The sequence below is a fragment of the Salvelinus namaycush genome, chromosome 26, assembly GCF_016432855.1.
Source record: "Salvelinus namaycush isolate Seneca chromosome 26, SaNama_1.0, whole genome shotgun sequence".
Classification (NCBI taxonomy): Eukaryota; Metazoa; Chordata; class Actinopteri; order Salmoniformes; family Salmonidae; genus Salvelinus; species Salvelinus namaycush.
This window is the reverse complement of record NC_052332.1, coordinates 36,052,959-36,076,690: the sequence shown is the minus strand read 5'-3', so window position 1 is coordinate 36,076,690 and position 23,732 is coordinate 36,052,959. Positions and strand designations below refer to the sequence as shown.

At 39.7% G+C, this 23,732-nt stretch overlaps 1 protein-coding gene across 1 annotated transcript; it reads left to right on the top strand.

Moving 5' to 3' along the window:
* The first annotated feature begins 2,603 nt into the window (after positions 1 to 2,603).
* LOC120021538 lies at positions 2,604 to 22,553 on the top strand. The gene is made up of 4 exons (XM_038965329.1): positions 2,604 to 2,659; positions 2,900 to 3,017; positions 4,004 to 4,121; positions 17,481 to 22,553. Exon 4 carries the CDS (start codon positions 18,069 to 18,071, stop codon positions 22,002 to 22,004), a length of 3,936 nt encoding a protein of 1,311 aa, XP_038821257.1. The 5' UTR covers positions 2,604 to 2,659; positions 2,900 to 3,017; positions 4,004 to 4,121; positions 17,481 to 18,068; the 3' UTR covers positions 22,005 to 22,553.
* Positions 22,554 to 23,732: the final 1,179 nt, after the last annotated feature.

Genomic DNA, 23,732 nt, shown 5'->3' with positions numbered 1-23,732 from the left:
ACGTCATTAAAAGGTCATTTACTACCCGTCATAGTACTGAGTGCAGTCTCAGTACTATGATGGAGTCTAAAACCAGACTGGAGCGTTTCGTATACATTATTTGTCTTCAGGAAGGCAGTGAGTTGCTGCGCAACAGCTTTTTATAAAATGTTTGAGAGGAATGGGAGATTCAATATAGGCCGATATATTGAAAAAAATTATTGGTCAAGGTTTGGCCTTTTCAGGAGAGGATTTATTACGGACACTTTTAGTGAGTTTGGTACACATCTGGAGGACAGGGAGCCGTTTATTATGTTCAACATAGGAAGGCCAAGCACAGGAAGTAGCGCTTTCAGTAGTTTAGTTGGAATAGGGTCTAGTAGGCAGCTGGAAGGTTTAGAGACCATGACTATTTTTGTGAATGTTTCAAGAGATACAGGATTAAAAAACTTTAGTGTCTCCAGGAAACTGTAATTTGCTTTCTAATGATCATGATCTTTTCATCAAAGAAATTCATGAATTCGTCATTGCTGAAGCGAAGGTCATCCTCTCCTGGGGAATGCTGCTTTTTAGTTGGCTTTGCGACAGTATCAAAAATAAATGTTGGATTGTTTTACTTTCCTCAATCAGGTTGGAAAAGTAGGCTGATCGAGCAGCAGTGAGGGCTCTTCGATATTGCACGGTACTATCAGTCCAAGCTAGTCGGAAGACTTCCAGTTTAGTGGAGTGCCATTTCTGTTCCAATTTTCTGGAAGCTTGCTTCAGGACTCGGGCATTTTCTGTATACCAGGGAGCTAATATCTTGTGACACATTTTTTTGGTTTTTAGAGGAGTGACTGCATCTAGGGTATTACACAAGGTTACATTTAGATCCTCGGTTAGGTGGTTAACAGATTTTTGTTCTACAACGTTCTTGGGTAGGTGGAGGGAGTCTAGAAGGGCATCTATGAATCTTTGGGCTGTCCAAGAATTGGGCTGTCCAAGAACAGTTTTTGATAATCCTTGGTTGGGATCTGAGCAGATTATTTGTTGCGATTGCATATGTAATAAAATGGTGGTCCAATATTCCAGGATTATGAGGAAAAACATATAGATCCACAATATTTATTCCAAACAAACAGAATTAGATCCAAGGTATGACTGTTGCAAAGCATAGGTCCGGAGACAAAACCCAATGAAACAAAACCCAGTCCGGTCCGTAGGTCCGGAGACGAAACCCAGTCCGGTTGGACAAAACCCAATGAGTCGACGATGGCTCCAAAAGGCCTTTTGGAGTGGGTCTGTGGACTTCTCCATGTGAATATTGAAGTCACCAAAAATGTGAATATTATCTGCCATGACTACTTTCGGTTATTTGAAAATGAAATCATCTCCAAAATATCGTTATTTTTAAAACAAGCCATAGAAAGTTGGATACAATTTCAGTTTAATCCACCAGAAAATACAGAACAAATAATCCATCAAATATTGTGATTAAACTAAAATATACTAATTGAGTAAAAAAAGCTTTAATTTTTGATATTTAAAAAAAAAATTTTTTTAATGTTTGTAAATGATATCATTAATAGGACTGGTGGAGTTATGTCACACATGCAGCTAACACAAATAAATGTCTGCTCTACCCAAAATTACAACCAACTAATTGCAGCATTAGCGCAAAAATGGAAGAGGCAAGTGGAAGGGGGAAAAAGTAAGGAACTTTATCAATGGAAACAGGATGCACCTGAGCTCAATTTCGAGTCTGAAATCAAGGGTTCTGAATACTTACGTAAATAAGTTTTTTATTTTTTTTTATTTTTAATACATTTGCAAACATATAAAAAACTGTTTTCGCTTTATCATTATAGGGGTATTGTGTGTAGATTGATGAGGATTTTTATATTTAATCAATTTTAGAATTAGGCTGTAAAGTTTAAAAAAAACTGGATAAAGGGAAGGGGTCTGAATAACATCCGAACGCACTGTAAATGTATCACATTAAATAAATTATTTTGTCAAAGCAACAATATAACTAGGGCTTTACAATGATGGGAAAACGTTGTGACATTTTTAGGATAAGTGGGTTCAAATCGTCCTAGAAGTTACAATGGGTGCATGGATTGATATGTCAAATGAGATTCGATAAACTATTAGCGTCTGTTGCTATATCAACGCTGTGATGACATTATAGCTTAAATTACGTTATTTTCATCATCGCTATGCAAACCAGGCTGACTTCCACGACAATTTCGCTGTTTAAACAAGTTTTGTTTAGCTAATAAAATGAAAACTTTTGTTTATTATCTATTTTTCTTGCTTTGGCAATGTAAATATATGTTTCCCATGACAAAATGCTCTTGAATTGAGAGAGAGAGAGAGAGAGAGAGAGAGAGAGAGAGAGAGAGAGAGAGAGAGAGAGAGAGAGAGAGAGAGAGAGAGAGAGAGAGAGAGAAAGAGAAAGAGAAAGAGAGAGAGATTGTTATTTACTGTAACTAGGAGACAGTGCTTTCTAATAGATGTGTCACACCCACGGTATTTTGCACAGGCTAAGCATGGCTACATCATACTATCGTGTAAGCCTGTGATTGGACTATCCATTTCCTTTGTCACATATATAAGATTGCCTAACTTTTTCAGCAGACTATCTTCAGTGAAGCTGCTTATGCCTCTCCTCTCCCTTCATGTGTGTGTAAATCCCTCTGTAAGTGCATTTTTACTTTTATGTTCCGTTTGTTTCAAGAGCTTTTTGTAACATTGTTTGCATTGATAATCATTTAAATACTTTTAAGAGATCTGTTTGTGGGATAGCTGCTTCACTACCAAAAGGCACTGTTGACTGTAGTGTTAAGTTATGTTATGTCTGTAATATCTACTGCAGAGTTTACCGGTGTGTGAATGCCATAAATCATGTCATGTTTCTTATTTTCATCACATTATACAGACCTACCAGCTAAACAGTTCAGCATCTGAGAACCTGGGGCAATCTAGAAGTGGCTTACACTGACAAAGCCGACTGGAACCTACACGATCATTTATACACAGAAGAGACAGTGTTTAAGGTATGTAGTAAGGTTTAGGGTTGGATCCAAATGTATTATTCAGATGTACACAAAATGTATGAGAGTTAAACAGATCTTCAAAATATTTGCTGTCAAATTCGAAGGGAAAATGGATCTATATCTGTTTGTGGGATAGCTGCTTCACTACTAAGAACAAATTCTTATTTACAATGACAGCCTAGGAACAGTGGGTTAACTGCCTTGTTCAGGGGAAGAACGACAGATTTTTACCTTGTCAGCTCAGGGATTCAATCTTGCAACCTTTCGGTTACTAGTCCAACACTCTAACCACTAGGCTAACACTCTAACTACTAGGCTAACTGCCGCCCACTTTAACTATTTTCACATCATTACAACACTGTATATATACATAATATGACATTTGAAATGTCTTTATATTTTTGGAACTTTTTTATTGTTCATTTCACTTTTGTTTATCTATTTTTCTTGCTTTGGCAATGTAAATATAGGTTTCCCATGACAATAATGCTCTTGAATTGAGAGAGAGAGAGAGAGAGAGAGATTGTTATTTACTGTAACTAGGAGACAGTGCTTTCTAATAGATGTGTCACACCCACGGTATTTTGCACAGGCTAAGCATGGCTACATCATACTATCGTGTAAGCCTGTGATTGGACTATCCATTTCCTTTGTCACATATATAAGATTGCCTAACTTTTTCAGCAGACTATCTTCAGTGATTCTGCTTATGCCTCTCCTCTCCCTTCATGTGTGTGTAAATCCCTCTAAGTGCATTTTTACTTTTATGTTCTGTTTGTTTCAAGAGCTTTTTGTAACATTGTTTGCATTGATAATCATTTAAATACTTTTAAGAGATCTGTTTGTGGGATAGCTGCTTCACTACCAAAAGGCACTGTTGACTGTAGTGTTAAGTTATGTTATGTCTGTAATATCTACTGCAGAGTTTACCGGTGTGTGAATGCCATAAATCATGTCATGTTTCTTATTTTCATCACATTATACAGACCAACCAGCTAAACAGTTCAGCATCTGAGAACCTGGGGCAATCTAGAAGTGGCTTACACTGACAAAGCCGACTGGAACCTACACGATCATTTATACACAGAAGAGACAGTGTTTAAGGTATGTAGTAAGGTTTAGGGTTGGATCCAAATGTATTATTCAGATGTACACAAATGTTATGAGAGTTAAACAGATCTTCAAAATATTTGCTGTCAAATTCAAAGGGAAAATGGATCTATATCTGCCGGTAATTTCCTGACGGCAGCACCCCCTGTTCTACCGCACCTTTGAACTTTAGATATGGAATAGTATTGCTTATTGAAGTCTTGACACTGATGGTCGGACTATAACACGTAGCCTAATATAACATTTATTTGTGAATGATTAAGTATTTATTGCATGAAATAAACACCAAATGTACATTTTGCCAAAGAAATAGGAGTGGAAAAATATAATTTTTCAGCATCTCTCTAGTGCATTTACGAACGGGTGGGTACTGACCGCGGGCTAACGTCCAATATTTTTTTTTGCAATTGACACTTTTGCCTTTAATTTCCTTAGAAACAGTTAAACTGATGTAATTAGAAAAATGCGGGAAGCCTATAAACCTCGCTCCACGAGAAGAGCAGAATTGACAGTAAAATCATAACAGATGCCAACTACATTGTTTACGCCTTCATTCTATCGATTAATACCATGTATTCTTGTGAGTAGTGCTTTATAGTCTTCTAATTGTGATTGACAAATAGCCAGACAAATATCCTGAATTATAAGCAGACAAATATCTAAATAAGGCTTTAAAAATTCAAAAATGTTATTTCTTTTCGGATTTTTTTTCTTCATTTATTAAACTAAATATGAATAAATACAAAATGTAACAAGCTGTGGACATCTGTAGGATCAGTAGTGTATGCAGTGTGTGGAGAGGGTGTTGTCTGGTGAAACAGACCAAAAAACCATAAGGTGGTGGAAGCCAGCCTGCCAGTCAGGGAAGAGAGAGAGTGTTGGCTGACGTGGCCACCCTTTATAGCCTGCAGGCCAAGCCTACCCAGGTACGCTACATCAGCTGACGATCCTCCCAGCTCTGCCCACTGGCCCCCTGCAACAAGCAGACTACCAAACAGGAGATCCCAGCAGACAGAGTGGAAGGGAAGTCACAAGGACGACTCACATATCATCAGGCTCTATAGTCAAACTGGAAATGCCTCTGTGCTGTCCTTCTGGGTTTTAATCACCTTGTTTGTGTAGTATTACTTTTACTTTATTGATTCAAGAGCCTTTTAAATAGTTTTACGTATCAGTGTATGAGTTGTTCCAGCTGGAGAGTTAGCTCAAATGGTAGAGCACTTGCTTAGCATGCGAGAGGTAGCGGGATCGATGCCCGCATTCTCCAAAAAACATTGCTATGAGGTGGCAGGTAGCCTAGTGGTTGGGCCAATAACCGAAAGGTTGCTGGATCGAATCCCGAGCTGACAAGGTAAAACATGTCATTCTGCCCCTGAACAAGGCAGTTCAGTTCACTGGTAGGCTGTCATTGTAAATAAGAATTTGTTTTTAACTGACTTGCCTAGTTAAATAAAAATGAATAAATAAATACAATTATTGAATAGTGTTTGTGCATAAAGACGGAGCCCCCAATATACTTACCACAAATGCCTTGTTTGCAGTATTGAATATTGCTTTCCATTACTCAATTTTGGATCGTCATTAGCACAGTATACGTGATCCCAATTTTAGCTCCAAGACAACAGCAATCTGAAAAAGGAGGTTGTGCTGATTTGTTGGCACATTGAACCATGTCGTGTATTGTGTGTAGCTTAATGAGGAAAACATCGATTTAATACATTTTAGAATAAGGCAGGAACATAACAAGATATGGAAAAAGAAGGGGTCTGAATACTTTCCGAAGGCACTGCATGTACATTTTAATAGCCTGTGTTTTTATTGATCTATAGAGTATATTAAATACTTCAGTTTTTTTCTATATTATTTTACAATGTAGAAAATAGTAAAATAATTAAGAAATCCTGGAATGACTAGGTGTGTCCAAACTTTTGACTGGTATTGTATTCTATTATTATTTACAAAATTACACAGTACATTATTTACCATTCATTTCTATTGGGAACAAAATAATCAGAAAGAAAACCAAAACAAACTGAAAATGCATCCAACAAGTTACAGTAGTCACTAGCTTGATGTAGTCATTGCGTGCTAGGAATATAAGACCAAATACTAAACTTTTGACTACTTTATTTATAAGTATCTTTAGAGGTGTCAATCATTTTTACCCTTATCTTTTTGAAAAAAAAGTGTTTCTTGTTGAACAAAATCTCTTTCTCTAAGCATTTGAAATAATATAAAATAATATCATTTTCATTTGTTTTTATAATACAATAAATTTACATTTTAGCTTCACTGTCCAAATACATATGGACAATAAAGTTGCATTCTATTCTATGCTCTTGGGGCCCGATTCAGACTTGTACGCCTTTCATTGAACTTTTTCAGTACATTTATCTCAAGCCATCCACTTAAATTTGGTGTACTTTATTTATTTATTTTTTTTTTAACTCTGTTTATTAAGTTTTACACACACAGACAAGACAAAGCAATATAAATAATATACTCAACTAGAAAAAATACAAATAATACATTAAAAAAAAAATAGCTTTAAAGATACCATACTTTAGACAAGTTAAACACACCAGGCAGAAGGCTACAAAGGTTAAAGGGCAATCTATAGTATAGGGACAGAGCAAACACCTCACCATTGTTCCTGTAAACAGTCAAGGGATGGGGTGGAGAAATGCAACCACTCACAGACAGTCAAGGCCACAGACCGACCATCCACTGGACCAAAAATAAAAAGTTTACAATGCTTTAAAATAAAAAATGAATAATAATAATTTTATGTAGGCGTGAACAAAATTAAAAAAATAAAAATAACTGGGAAAAACAATCTCACACCTTAGTCTCTGCCCGGGCAAGATGAATAAGGCATCCGCAGGTCACAATCAATAAGCACATCAACCTTAATGCCCCCCACCCCCCCCCCCCCCCCAGAAGAAACACAGAGAAATGCTCATCCAACCCCTAAGTCACAGGGGGGTCAAATACAGACTTATTTTGGTTTTAATAGGAATGCCATCAGAGGATGGACTGTTTAAAGTAAGACCGGAATGGAGCCCAAGCCTCATTAAACAGTTTGGGGTTCCCACGTGAATTGAATTGAATTTTTTCTAGTTTCAGAGAGCACAACACATCTCTCACCCAATATTTATAAGATGGGGGAGCTGCCATCTTCCAGTTCTGTAGTATTAGCCGTCTAGCTAAAAGAGTTGTATAAGCAACAGTGTCCGACTGGATTCTTGACAGGGGGGTACCTATGGGCAGTACTCCAAAAAGGGCTGTAAGGGGAGAGGGATCTATAACAGTGTCATATATATCAGAGAAACATTTAAATATTAATTCCCAGAAACCTGACAGTTTATGACAGCCCCAGAACATATGCAACAGTGTGGCTGGTTCAATTTTACATCTGACACAGGTAGGATCAAAATCAGAGAATATTCTTCCAAGTCTGGCCCCAGACCAGTGGATACGGTGAACCACCTTGAATTGAATGAGGCTGTGTCTAGTGCTAAAAGAGGACGAATGCACCCTGCGCAGCACAGATTCCCAGGTGTCTTCCTCAAGTACCTCCCCCAAATCCTTTTCCCATCGAGTCTTCAAAGGCACCAAAGAAGGGTTCTGTAAGTCATGAATGATTGCATATACATCTAAAATTGCGCCCCTAGGAAGCTTGTTCAGCTCCAAGATGCTCTCTATAGCTGTATCCGCAGGCCTATGGGGAAATTCAGGTGTGTTAGCTCTGACAAAGTTCCTAGTCTGGAGATAGCGGAAAAAAGTGGGATTGGGGGAGGTTGAACCTTTCCTGTAGCTGAGCAAAAGAGGCAAATGTATCATCAAAGAATAATTGGGCTAGTGAGGAGAGGCCTAGTGAGTGCCAGATGCCAAAAGCCCCATCATTCAAAGATGGAGGAAATAAAATGTTCTGATTGATTGGGCCTGATAGAGAAAAGCCTCGGAGGCCAAAGGCTAAACGGAACTGATTCCAAATTTTAAGAGACTGCTTTACAATTGGGTTGACACACCTTTTGCCTAGGGACACTGGGAGAGACGAGCACAACACAGAAGAAAGTGCAGCAGGTTTACACGATTCAGACTCCATCTGGACCCAGAGTGGTCTAGGGCCAGTAGGATCAGTCTGCAGCCAGTACAGAATGGCTCTGAAATTTGCAGCCCAATAGTATGTCTGAAAATTTGGTAGAGCTAAACCCCCCAATGACTTAGGCTTCTATAAATGTTTTCTACCAATCCGTGGTACCTTGCCATCCCAAATAAAATGCATAAATGTTTGATCCAGTGAAATAAAAAAAGGTTTTGGAATAAAAATGGGTAAACATTGAAATAAATATAGAAATTTGGGCAACACACTCATTTTAATGACATTAATCCTTCCGATAAGAGAAAGAGGTAGCGAATTCCAAAAAGTAAAAGATTGTTTCAAACTGTCTGCTAGAGCAACCAAGTTTTCCTGAAACAGATTTGAATATTTCCTTGTCACTTTAACTCCCAAGTAGGTGAATTGATCCCGGACAATCCTAAACTGAGAACTTGTAAAAGAGCACTTTAAAGCAGCCTTGTTTACAGGAAAAAGCTCACTCTTGCCTAGATTCAGCTTGTACCCTGAGATTGATCCAAACCTTTTAAGAACAGATAAGGCGCGTGGCAATGAGGTATCAGGGTTAGAGATAAACAAAAGGAGGTCATCCGCATATAGCGAGACTTTCTGCTCTGAGCCCGTCCTGATTATTCCTTGAATGGCATCATTAGAGTGTAGTGCAATGGCGAGAGGTTCGATTGCCAAAGCAAACAACAAGGGGGAGAGTGGACAACCCTGTCTGGATCCGCGGTGCAAGGGAAAATAGTCAGAGGACAAGTTGTTAGTCCGTACCGAAGCCATGGGGGAAAAATAAAGAATCTTTATCCACGCAATGAATTTGGGGCCAAAGCCAAATCTATAAAGGGTAGCTGTTAGGTAATCCCACTCAACGCGGTCAAACGCTTTTTCTGCATCAAGTGAGACCACCACCTCTGGGTCCTCCGACGCTGGGGAGTACAGTATATTCATAAGGCGCCTAATATTGAAAAGCAAATGCCTATTTCTCACAAAGCCAGTCTGGTCAGAGTGTATTACTTGGTGCAGCGAGCCTTCCATACGGATGGCTAAAAGCTTGGCTAGGATTTTGTAATCACAGTTTAAAAGCGAGATTGGGCGATAGGATCCACATTCCAGGGGGTCTTTGTTTTTCTTTAATAGTAATGAAATTGAAGCCTGATAAAGACTAGGCGGTAGCTTTGAGGTATTAAGGCACTCTGCAAATAGTCGAGACAAGAATGGGCAAAGTAGACCAGAAAACGTCCTGTAAAATTCGGTTGGAAAACCATCCGGACCCGGTGATTTACCACTTTTCATTGCGGACACTGCTGTTGCAATCTCCTCAGGTGTAAATTCTTCTTCTAGACAGTCATGGGTGTCTGTATCAATTGAAGGCATATTCAGGCCATTAAAGAAGGAATCAATCAGCAAAGGGTCTTGAGGGGATTCAGAGGTGTATAGCGCAGAGTAAAATTGTTTGAATTGATCATTGATCTCTTTATGTATAACTGTGGTGGCACCAGACGGGGTCCTTATTTGTGGGATTAAACGTGAGGCCTCAGATTTACGGATCTGATGTGCAAGGAGTTTACTGGCCTTGTCGCCTTGTTCATACACTCTGTACCGAGCTCGCAAGAGTAACTGTTCAGCTTGCCTGGTAGAAAGCTCATCAAATTCAGATTGGAGTAGTTGGCGCTCTTTATGCAGATCAGAGGAAGGAACCGTAGCATACTTCTCATCCAATGTGGCTATGGATTCGCTCAGGTCCCGAAGTCGCTGAGAGCGAACTCTGTTTTGGTTGGCTGTATAAGAAATAATTTGGCCACGTAGGTATGCTTTGAGAGACTCCCATATGGTGGAGCAGGACATACCTGGTGTTGAATTAGTTTCTAGGAATAAGGTGATTTCAGAAGAAATGAAATTGACAAACTCCTTATCTGAGAGTAAAATGGGGTTAACCTGTTTGGGCTGCAGGGACAGTATTGAGTAGCCAGATAAAATGTGCCCATTTCAAATGGCCTCGTACTCAATTCTTGCTCGTACAATATGCATATTATTATTACTATTGGATAGAAAACACTCTCTAGTTTCTAAAACCGTTTGAATTATTTCTCTGAGTGAAACAGAACTCATTCTGCAGCACATTTCCTGACCCGGAAGTGGAAAGTCTGAAATCGATGCTCTGCTTTTCTTCCTGCCTATTCATGGGCATGAAACGTAAGAGTCTACGTTCGCTTCATAGACCTTCCCCTGGGTGTCAAGAGCCTGTGAGAGAAGAAATTTCGTGTTTATCTTGGTCTGACGTTGAATACAGGCTCTTTGTATGACGTGTCCCTCATTTCCGGTACTCTGAGGAGCGCGCGCAGGACAGTGGGATTGCCTTCTGTTTAGCTGCCGTTCTGGACGACTACAATCTCCGGCTTTGATTTTATTTGATACATGTGACCATATCATCGTAAAGTATGTTTTTTCAATATAGTTTAATCAGATTATTGAAATTTTTTCGGGAGTTTTGCCGTGTTCCGTTCTCTGACTTTGTTGACGTTGGAGAGATCCGTGCCACCCGGCTAGCGCGCGTGCTAATTCAAGAGGGAAAGTGTCCGTTCTGAATCCAAACAACGACTGTTCTGGACAAAGGACACCTTGTCCAACATTCTGATGAAAGATCAGCAAAAGTAAGACCCAATTTATGATGTTATTTCATATATCTGTCGTAGTCGCCGGCGCCCAAGTGTTTCTGGCTATTGTGCTAAGCTAATATAACGCTATATTGTGTTTTCGCTGTAAAACACTTGATAAATCGGAAATATTGTCTGGAATCACAAGATGCCTGTCTTTCAATTGCTGTACACTATGTATTTTTCAGAAATGTTTTATGATGAGTATTTAGTTATTTGGCGTTGGTGTCTGTAATTTTTCTGTCTGCTTTCGGTGCAATTTCTGACTGTAGCTGCAATGTAAACTATGATTTATACCTGAAATATGCACATTTTTCTAACAAAACATATGCTATACAATAAATATGTTATCAGACTGTCATCTGATGAAGTTGTTTCTTGGTTAGTGGCTATTTATATCTTTATTTGGTCGAATTTGTGATAGCTACTGATGCAGTAAAAAAATCGTGGAGTAAGAAAAGTGTTGTCTTTTGCTAACGTGGTTAGCTAATAGATTTACATATCTTGTCTTCCCTGTAAAACATTTTAAAAATCGGACATGTTGGATGGATTCACAAGAATTATACCTTTCATATGCTGTATTGGACTTGTTAATGTGTGAAAGTTAAATATTTAAAGAAAATATATTTTGAATTTCGCGCCCTCCACTTGAGCTGGCTGTTGTCATAAGTGTACCGACGTCGGGCTGCAGCCATAAGAAGTTTTAAGACGCCATTGATAACACATAGGAGGTCGCTGGGGAAACTCTAGTTCAAGCACTAATGGTGAATGGTCAGAAATAACAATACTCTTGTAAGTACACTGCCGAAGGTTAGGCAGAAGTTTTTTGTCCAAAAAGAAGTAATCAATCCGGGAGTATGTTTGATGAACATGAGAATAAAAGGAATACTGTCTATCTGTAGGATGTAGGAAACGCCAGGCCTCAAACATGGCATATTCCTGAAGAAAGGCTTGAATAAGTAGGGCACATTTAGATGGGCCTGTAGTTGTTCGTGAGGACTTGTCAAGAACTGGGGACATTTTGCAGTTGAAATCCCCCCCTAAAATCAACAAATGAGAATCTAAATTGGGTATAGCAGACAAAAAGGAAGAAATGAAACTTGTGTCATCCCAATTGGGAGCATAAACACTAGCCAAAACAAGAGGGGTAGAAAACAGTTTACCGGTTACTATGACGTATCGTCCCTTAGGATCAGCGATAACCTCAGAAGCTACAAAGGGAGTAGCTTTATCAACCAAAATGGCAGCCCCTCTTGATTTACTATGAAAGTTAGAGTGGAACACTTGACCAACCCAGTCCCTACGCATCCTAAAATGCTCACCAGTCCTCAAGTGAGTCTCTTGTAGAAATGCAACATTTGCATTCAAACCCTTTAAGTGTGTCAACACCCTCTTATGCTTCACTGGGTTATTAACCCCTTTGATGTTCCACGAAATGTACTTGATCGCATTGTTTCGGCCCCTCTGGGCATTCCCGTTATACAACCCTGTCATTAGAGCATAGAATGGAAAAGCAATGAGCGCCCAAAAACCCCAGAATAACTTGTCTCAGAGTAATAATGTACGGTGGTAGATGTTTGGAAAAAGTACAGGGAAAAAAACGAAAAAGACAGAATGACAACATTAGAACTGAACAATTCAACCCCTCCCCCCACCCCCTCCCCCCATCCCAGACAATACCTCCCCAAATGAGGTACAAGCCTAAATAGAACATGTTCTCTTCGCACAGTATGTCTGTGAGAGTGTGGTCTTAAACCTAAACCCACAGTCCCGCTCTTTAAAGTCGCGTTTTGTTAGTGGATCAAACAGCAAAAAGAGATAATCATTTAAAAAAAAAAAAAAAAAAAGTGAATCCCTTGTGCAAACGAAATTACAAAAGCACCACTTGTAGATGTATATAATTATATTCCCAGTCTTATAACAGGCATTTGAGAGAGAAAATAAAGAAAATAAATAAAATGTATAAAGGCTCTCAGCCGAAAACCTAATTTGAAGTAAGGAAATCGTAGTAAGACAATCAAAAATAATAATAATTATTATTATTATAATAGTTGTCTAGTTGAATGCTGAGACAGCTTACAACCAAGACCAAAAAACTACGTGTGCGCAACGTTGAACGCTTGCTGGGCATAAATGACACTCAGAACTTTTACAATTTAAGTGAAGACCCCAGAAAACGTGTCGCCTCGGGAAGCATTTACTGTTTACTGGGTCAATGCAAACGGATGCAGTAAACAAATAACCAAGAATATTTTGAGTCACTGAGACACTATGTAAACAAACTGAATAGGTGAGCAAGACAGCCTAGAAACACAGGAGTAAAGTAAAACCTCAATACAATGAAATTAAAATGACTGAATGCTTGTAAGGCAAGCACACTAGATGATCAAAACATTAGATCACATCAAATAAGCCTGAATGGGTTCGCCAACTCCCCAACTATACAAAATTAGCATGTTATAGCTAAACATAATTGTACCACAGGTGGGTTACTTACTATCCACAGTTCGCAAGCAACAGTTGCTGAACTATGAGCAAGTTCAAGACTTCTTGATGTGACGTTGAATGTGAGAGAGAGCCTCATCCGGAGATTCAAATGTGTAGTCTTTACCATCATGAGATAGCCATAAACGGGCCGGGAATCGCAGTCCGTACTTCACACCTGGATGGTCCCGAAGTAGTCGTTTGGCCTGTCCGAAAGCTGCGCGCTGCCTGGAAACAGTGGGGGAGTAGTCCTGGTAGATGGAGAAGCTCTGTCCTTGAAAGCTCAGAGTGGTATTGCGGGCTCGTTGGAGAATCTCCATCTTCTCATGGAAAAAGTGCACTCGAAGAATTATGTCACGGGGCCTCTCTCCATCCCGGGGCTTTGGGCGCAGCGACCGGTGGGCACGATCAATCAGGGGCTTTTCATCTAAGGCAAGAACATCCTTCAGCAGCCCAGAAACTAAATCCGTGGCGCGAGGCATTTCCGCTGCCTCTGGGACTGATACAAGTCTCAGGTTGTTGCGGCGAGAGAATCCCTCTAAACTTACACAGCTCTCCTTCACCTTTTTCAAATCCGCAGCTAGGCGTTTCACGTCAGCCTCCAGGGATGTAGTTAAGTCGGAGACATTTGTAGCGGAGGTCTCCAGTGCTGCAATGGTTGTAGTGTGCGACGCCATTGTTGTTTTGAGTGATGTGATTGCTGGCACTGTCTCGTTCCGCAGGATGGTTAGATCTGCTTTTAAAGTATCAGAAACCTCCTTTATTCGGGCCTCAATCGTAGCAACCACCTCCGTTTTCATTTCAACTATCTCAGAGCGTAGTAGTTTGATGGCCTCGAGAATGTTCATTTCAGCACCGCCAGGCCAAGCCGCCCCCCCCCCCCGGGTAAAGTGTCAGTCCCCGGGCCGTCAGACTCAGGAGAGGGCGGTGATGAGAGTGTGTTTTGTAGGCCGGGTTTTCTCAAAGTCATGCTTTTGGCCTTATGTTTCGTCGACATGCTGACATTTGGAAGTAAAGTAGTCTTGGTTTTTACGGGAAGGGATCACCAAAATAATATATGAAAATAAATACGGTTCTGCTGCAAAATTCACATAAACTTTAAAAATACCACGGGAGCAAACGGAAAACACGTCAGTCGCACATGGCGTCCCTTAATCTCCTGGTGTACCTTTTTAACTTGAATTGTCTCGACAGACTCATTTGAATATATGGAGAGACCGGTTCAGAATATTAGGGATCATTGAAAGAAAGCCATGTAAATACGTACATATTCATTTCATTTCCATTCATTTCCAGCACCAATTGGTAGATTTAAAAATACTTTGATCTTGTATATTATTTAGGGTTAGGAAAGTATTTATGAATAATATTGTTTTACGAACAAAATATATTGGTGAACCAAAAATCCAGTGGTCTGATTAATCAATTGTTTAATCCATGAACAATTGTAAGGTGAGAAAAGCGTACAATAGGGGATGAACAGTAGTCCTACAAATCTACCCGAACAATCCTCACTAATCGTAGAACTGAGATAACAACAGTGCAGTCATTGTGAACCGTGCTTCAGGTTTAAGATACTGTGTATGGTCTGCGTTCCATAATGATTCAAATAGGCTACATGTCCCAAATTATTGGGACTCCTTGTAATATGTTAGCCTGATATGATCCACTATTGCTTGCGATCCTGAGGAACAAACACAGGAACGTGATAGAGGAAATAAAGGTAAACTAACAATGTAATGGAATGATGTAAAACTAACAGTAAAGAGAAAGTTATAAATGTATGTGGGTAAAACTGACGGTGGCTACCGTTACTGGCAAATATTTAAAACTTCTACTTGCACACAATCCCGGATCCGGGAGCACCCTCATCAGTAAAAAAGCTGACTAGCATAGCCTAGCATAGCGCCACAAGTAAATACTAGCATCTAAATATCATTAAATCACAAGTCCAAGACACCAGATGAAAGATACACATCTTGTGAATCCAGCCATCATTTCTGATTTTTAAAATGTTTTACAGGGAAGACACAATATGTATTTCTATTAGCTAACCACGTTAGCAAAAGACACCACTTTTTTTACTCCACCCTTTTCTTACTGCATCAGTAGCTATCACAAATTCGACCAAATAAAGATATAAATAGCCACTAACCATGAATTAATGGTGGAATAATAGTTTGACATTTTTCAACAGAACGAATTAACATCATAAATAGTTCTTACTTTTTGATGAGCTTCCATCAGAATCTTGGGCAAGTTGTCCTTTGTCCAGAAGAATCGTTGCTCGGTTGTAGATTGTCGCCTTCAACTTTGGAATTAGCAGTAAACATTAGCCATGTGGCGAAGACGTGCCCAACTCACTATAACGCAGCACTAAGAAAATTCCGAAAATCGCAATATACTGATATAAAATGATATAACTCGGTTTAAAATAACTACATTATGACATTTTTAACACCTATATCGAATAAAATCAGAGCCGGATATATCTAAGGCCTATAACGAGAGCTTTCCAGAACGCCATCCTGAGGTCTGTCTTGCGTCATGGCGAATGTTGAAAAGAGTGTACCCCACGTGTAACGCCAGGAGAATGATTGGTGTAGAGTCAGGCGCAGAGAGAGCAGAAGTTTACGGGAACAAAACGCTTTAATGTCCTCAGTGAAAACAGGAACAGGTACAAAAGGGGTGACGCCAAAACACTGGCGCAAACACAACCCACAGACCAACTGTTTAAAATAAACTGGACAGCGAAAAACCCACAATCAAAATAATCCACTCCTGACGTAACATGAACACACAATAAGCCCGCACAAACACTAGCGGGCGAAACTAACCTAAATAGTACACCTCCCAAAAGCCCAACAAGAAACAAATTAGACAGACATAAACGAAAAGGAAAAAGGGATCGGTGGCAGCTAGTAGACCGGCGACGACGACCGCCGAGCGCCACCCGAACGGGAAGGGGAGTCACCTTCGGTAGTATTCGTGACACCACGTTCCAAAGCCCTTTATATGGCCTCAGATCTGCCTAGCAACTCCATTCCAATTCTCATTGCTTGCTGACATCCAGGGGAAGGCGTATGCAGTGCATGTCGACCAATAGAATACATGCAAATTAATAAACTGACCCTAGAACAGATTGCCTGATTTCAGATTTCTCACTTGCTGACAGGAAATGTGCTGCAGAAGGAGTTCTGTTTCACTCAGAGAAATAATTCAAACGGTTTTAGAAACTAGAGAGTGTTTTCTATCCAATAGTAATAATAATATGCATATTGTACGAGCAAGAATTGAGTACGAGGCAGTTTAATTTGGGAACGAAATTTTTACAAAGTGAAAACAGCACCCCCTATTGAGAAAAGGTTTTAACAAATTGTTTTTAAAAAATACAGTGAAAAGCCTGGGTATAACAATTAAAACATTCTAGGAATCATAAATCAACTCGGTATGTTTGGCGCTGTACTGTCATTTGCACATGGCATCTTTAAAAAATAAAGTAGATGTCGTTCCACTTGGAACTAACAGGTTGCTCAACCTTATTCGTCGTTTCATTGCACACAAAGGTGGTGGAATTATAAGGGAATTAAGTCAAGGTCAGAATATGGTGTATCTGTAGACACATCTCCGCCGCACCTTCATTTCTATGGTCTTCACCCCAAACGAATAGCAGTTGAATAGCAGGCTAATCTCATTCTTAAATTCAAGGTGAGAATACACGTAGAGTGAACAGCACATAAAAAGGGAATTCCTTTCCATTTACGTGCGCTTAACTCGGGTCGGGATTCCCCCCTTGGTGCTCGGGATGGAATTGTAGATTAGAAATGAATGGCATACTATTGAAGTTGTTTTCACAAATTCCAGGTGTAAAATTAGAGTTTGAATGTTGTTGGGTAATTTCTGTTTTAGTTGTATTGTTCGAAATAACAATCTCTTACCCTGACGTAGGAATTGTAGGATTCCCATCACTAAAGAACTAGGAGAAGAGCTTGTCCTTTCATAAAACTTCTCCTGACAGTTTTATGACAGTTTTATGTTCTAAAATCAAGTCGCTTAATAAAACTCATCACAAGTTTGTATTTTATATTCTAGGTATCATAGCTGAGACCAGATCCTTATAAGAAACATCAAGAGGGAGAACCTACAAGAAGCCAGAAGATGTGCTGCCCTGCAGAAGCTGGCTCAAATTCATCTTGGATATGTACTCTATACATTTTTTAAATTGGCTAAGACAATAATACAAGAGCCTTGAGCAGTTTCTAATATCACCTGTATGAAAAGACAAATTATCCATTGGACTAATTAGTATGTTAAACATGCATCATTTTAATTTACAAAGTTGTGAACTGATTGTTTAATGTATATATTCTCGGCAACACAGAAACAAAATCCCTCCTCCTTAGGTTCTGGAGTTAGAGGTATGAGATTTGATACTAAAGCTAGTGGCGGAACCAGGGTGGAGTCTCTTTGCTAGCTCCACCCCCTTCTCTCCGCAAGTCTCGGCCAAGTCTATTGGCCAAATGTCTCATCCCCCTCCGTAATTTGAAAGATGCCAGGTGCACCCCTGTGAAAGTGTAATTCAGCCAAAAAACTAGTGACACGAAACCAACACACCGGAACAATTACCCCTGGTTATTCGTTACATCTCACAGACATTAGTTACATTTATCTTAAACTGAAATGGCTCAGAAAAGACAGAGTGATGAGCCATTGGACAGAGCCCCCAAAAGGTCACCAGTTTCTGATTCAATGAACTCAACCCCTACCAATATAGCTCATGAACTGAATGCCAGATCCCCTGGTTTTGTTCCCCCACACCGCCCACAAATTAACAACACAGATAATGGGCAGTCGCAGAACCTGCCTTCACTGCCTTTAACAGCCGGTGAAAATGATGCTCATTCATCCACTAATGATGCTCAGCAAATGGATCCTCTTGGTGCTTTGAATGCGTATTTAGAGAGACTTCAGCAAGGTGACGATGGCATAGACAGATCCATAAGAGTGATTAATCGAGCAAAGTTCAATACAACTGAAATTAGACAGCGGTTGGACATGAGTCGGGATGATGTGAACGACTATGCCGTCTTCTATGCTATGATTTTAGAGGCAATAGATGGACTTTCAAAGAAAATGACGGAACTGGCCGGTGCTAATGATGTAAGACTGTTACAGTTGGAGGGTGACTTTGTGTTCCCAGTCTCAGCCCGTTTGCCAAATGGAGAAGTGGAACCTAACACATTTTTTTCGTTAATCGAGCAGGTGGTCCAGAGTAACCAAGAAATATTGACTGATGACACTCTAGAGCTTGTTGTACAAATCGTGCACAATCTTGAGGGTGGTGTTGGTCCACGTAGAAAGGTGACAGATATCTTGGATAGTGAGCTAATTAAGAAAAAGTGTAGGCACCTCATTGTACTCACTAACAAAGACAACAACCTTTGCTTTGCCACTTGTGTAGTAATGCTTTTAGATCCAGGATTGACTACGAGTGACGCTGAGCAGAAAGGCAGAGATCTGCAGACTTCAGTTGGGTTATCTGAGCTCACTAAGGTTTCTTTATCAGACATTAACAAATTTGAGAAGAATCTGGGTGTTAAAATAGTGGTATTTTACCGTGAACGGTCAGATATAAAACACTTTAAAACACCTTTAAAAAAAACTCATGCCAAAACAGTGTTTCTGTACCTGCATGATGACCATTACTATGGTATCAAAAACCCAAAGGGGTTTCTGGGAGTTAGCTATTTTTGCAACTTTTGCTATGCTGGCTATAGCAAAAAGAATGACCACAAGTGTGAGAATTGCTGCAATGTCTGTCATCATGCTAAGTGCCCAGATCAGCCAAAGCAGACCATCCAGTGTACAGAGTGTTTGCGTATCTGCCGATCTAAATTCTGCCATACACAGCACAAAGTTCGTCATTTGAATAAAGCCTCTGGTAAAATGTTTTCCACGTGTGATGTAACCAAATACTGTTCCCAGTGTAACAGATGTTACACTATTAATGTGGCCAATCCGAAGGAGCACAAATGTGGAGCTAATCGATGCCACTGCTGTAAAGCTGTTAAAATGGAAGAAGAAGGCCATCAGTGTTTCATTCAAAAACTTGAACCCGAGGAGCCTAGTGAGAAGTACATCTTCTATGACTTTGAGACAAGACAAGACACAGATGAGCACGTTCCCAACTTTGTGTGCTGTATGGATTTCCATGGGGAAACCTGGACTGCAGAGGGAGAGGACTGTGTTAAAGCCTTCTATAAAAAATACAGAACAAACAAGTACAACGGCTATACATTCATAGCCCACAACTCAAAGGGATATGATGGGTATTTTTTGATGAACTATCTAGTCGACAACTTGATTACACCAAAAATCACAGCACAAGGCAGCAAGCTTATATGCATTATTGACAAAGACTTTAGACAAAGATACATTGATAGTCTCAGTTTTTTATCAATGAAGCTGAGTGACATGCCAGAGGCAATGGGCTTTGAAAATGACAAGAAGGGATATTTCCCACATTGGTTTAACACACAGCAAAACCAGAATTACATTGGCAAGTACCCCTCCCCTGAATTATATGGTGACAGAACCATGATGAAGAAAGAGAGGGAGAACTTTCTGCAGTGGCACAAATCAAAATCTGAATCAAAATCTGAGTTTGACTTCAAGAAAGAGATGGCAGAATATTGTAAGAATGATGTGATCATTCTGCGGAAAGCATGCTTACGGTTTAGGGAAGAGGTCCTTAGCACTACAAAGGTTGACCCACTGCAATGTGTGACTCTTGCTTCCCTGTGCATGAAAATCTACCGCACAAAATTCTTACCCGAAAATACCATTGCCATTCCCCCATTAGACAATTACATCCAAAGTCAGAAGACTTTTTCTACTCCATCTATTCAATGGTTGGAGTATTTGTCTCACAAGGAAAAACGATCCATAAAGCATGCTCTGAACGATGGAGAAAAACGGGTGGGCAAGTACTCGTTGGATGGTTTCTCAGAGGATGATGATGGCACCACAGCCTATGAGTACGCTGGCTGCTATTTTCATGGTTGCCCGGACTGTTACGACTATAATGCTCTTTGTAAGCAGACCAAAATGACCTTTGGTGTCATGCATCAGCGTTTCCAGGACAAAATCAGCTCGTTGCAAAAGGACCACAATTTGAATGTGAAGGTAATGTGGGATCATGATTGGAATGATCTCAAAAAGACAGATCCAGAGGTCCAGACGTTCTTGAGAACCTTTGAAATGCCTGAGCCCATGGAACCCAGAGATGCCTTTTTTGGGGGTAGGACGAACGCACTCCACCTGCATTACAAAGTGCAACCAGGGGAGACAATCCAATACTATGATTTCACGTCACTTTATCCCTTTGTAAATAAGGCAAAGGCTTACCCCATCGGACACCCTAACATAATTGCACGTGAATTTGAGCCACTAGACAAATACTTTGGTTTCGTCAAAGCCAAAGTATACCCCCCAAAGGGTCTGTATCTTCCTGTGCTACCATATCGTGCTGCTGGCAAGCTCATGTTTCCACTCTGCAGAATCTGCTCTGAGTCAGAGAATCAAGAGACTGAGTGTACTCACTCAGATGAGGAAAGGGCTCTAACTGGAGTATGGTGTACTGTTGAAATGGCTAAAGCCATTGAGAAGGGGTACAAAGTTGCCAAACTGATTGAAGTGTGGCATTTCCCCGAAAAGTCTGAATCTCTCTTCGCTGAGTATGTCAAGACCTTTCTAAAAGACAAACAAGAGGCCAGTGGGTGGCCTCATAGTGCAGCTGATGAAGTTAGCAAAGAAGCGTACCTTCAGAGATATGAGGAAACGGAAGGTATTAAGCTGAACCGTGAAAAGATTGTTGTCAACAAGGCCATGAGAAAAATTGCTAAGCTTTTTCTGAACAGTCTTTGGGGAAAGTTTGGCCAAAGAGCAAATCAAATGAACACAACTTTGATTAAAGATTTGCAAGAACTTCTGAACTGTGTGTTCTCTCCTGAGATAGATGTTTCTAATATCTCTTTCTTGAATGATGATGTTGTCATGGTGAATTGGAAGTACATTGAGAAGCGCCACAGTTCTCCTGGTCCTGTTAATGTTTTCATTGCCGCTTTCACAACTGCCTATGCTAGACTGGAGCTCTACGACCTCATGGAAAAACTGCAGAAACGAACACTGTACCATGACACAGACAGTGTCATATTTGTGAGTAGGCCTGGAGATTGGATGCCAGAGCTAAATGAGTTCTTGGGGGGCCTGACGAGCGAGTTAGATCCAGGTGATCACATTGTGGAGTTTGTATCGGGTGGACCAAAGACATATGGATACAAAACACACAATGGAAAGAAATGCATGAAAGTTAAGGGGATCACGTTACATCATTCCAATGCAGCTTTAGTACATCTGGAGTCTCTCATAGGATTGGTCAATGACTTTCTTAGAGATAGGGACAATTCAGATGAGATATCGACACAGAATACCCAGATTGTCAGGGACAAGAGGAGATTCACTTTAAAAAACCGCTCTGCCCCAAAACGATTTAGAATAGTGTATAACAAGCGGAGGCTTTTCCCAGACTACAGTACACTGCCCTATGGGTACTAGGTTCTCTGTCTGTACTATGCCATTCTTGAAAAGTGTATTTAATCAATCTAATGGAAGAAAATCACTATTCTGTGAAGAATGCCTGTATATGTTGTCTATGAACATTGTTGTAATTATGATAGCACTGGTGGGATTGTCAAGACCCTCGATTATGATTTCTGGGCAAAAGTACAGAACATTGCATTTGTTTATGCAATCCTTATCTCATAGCTTGTGGTAAAGTATATAGAGGTTTTATGTAAATTTACCATATTCCTTATTATATTGAACATTATTTGTTGTATCTGACTGTTATTTTCTTTTTGTATTTTTATACGATATGTGATTATTTTTAAAACACAATTATTTTTGTTTTACTTTTTAGGCCATATTTATACTGTGTGTGTATATATTTTCAATATTGTACTATCACATTTTTGAATTGTAACATTATTTTTTACTTATTTAAAATCTGCAAAAGTAATTAAATACATTTTAGAGTGGAAGCTATTTCACATGTTATTATGGCATAATAAATTCCAATTTACCCAATAAATGATGTTTATGTTTATATAGAGTGTGCGACTCTTTATTTGCGACTCTTTATTTATTTATGAAGCTTATAAGAAATTCCATAGACCCAATGCATAACTAATAAATGCCTCATGAGCTTAGTTCAATCGCGTACCCCATCAGAACCCACTATTACCTTGTTTTACTCCAATGTTTGTAAACAAAGTCATTGTTAACAAATACTGTACAGTGCCTTCAGAAAGTATTCACACCCCTTGACTTTGTTCACATTGTGTTGTGTTACAGCCTGAATTGATTAAATAGAGATATTGTGCCACTGGCCTACACAGAAAACCCTATAAGTTATGTTTTTAGAATTTTTTACAAACAAATTAAAAATGAAGCTGAAATGCCTTCAGTCAATAAGTATTCAACCCCTTTTTTATGTCAAGCTTAGATAATATTCCAAAATGTGTATCCTGCACTGAAGTACTACTGCAACTTTTTGTCCTGAATACAAAGTGTTATGTTTGGGGAAATCCAATGCAACATAGTACCCTTCTCAATATTTTCAAGCATAGTGGTGGCTGATTCATGTTATGGGAATGCTTGTAATCGCTAACGACTGGGGAGCTTTTCAGGATAAAAAATTTAACTTAAAGGAGCTAAGCACAGGCAAAATCCTTGAGGAAAACCTGGTTCAGTCTGCTTTCCAACACACACACTGGAAGACAAATTCAACTTTCAGCAGAAAAATTAATTAAAACAATAGGCCAAATATACACTGGACTTCTAGGCAGAGTTTCAAAGAAAAATACATATCTCAGACTGGCCAATAAAAGAAAAGATTAAGATGGGCAAAAGAACACAGACATTGGACAGAGGAACTCTGCCTAGAAGGCCAGCATCCCGGAGTTGCCTCTTCACTGTTGACGTTGAGACTGGTGTTTTTGTGGGTACTATTTAATGAAGCTGCCAGTTGAGGACTTGTGATGCGTCTGTTTCTCAAACTAGACAATCTAATGTACTTGTCCTCTTGCTCAGTTGTGCACCGGGGCCTCCCACTCCTCTTTCTATTCTGGTTAGAGTATGTTTGCGCTGTTCTGTGAAGGGAGTAGTACACAGCGTTGTACGAGATCTTCAGTTTCTTGGCAATGTCTTGCATGGAATAGCCTTCATTTCTCATAACAAGAATAGACTGACGAGTTTCAGAGCCTATAATCGAATCCACAAATG

Bases quoted from the DNA above. Each gene is read 5' to 3' on its own strand.
- LOC120021538 (XM_038965329.1), top strand. From the start codon at position 18,069: ATGGCTCAGAAAAGACAGAGTGATGAGCCATTGGACAGAGCCCCCAAA.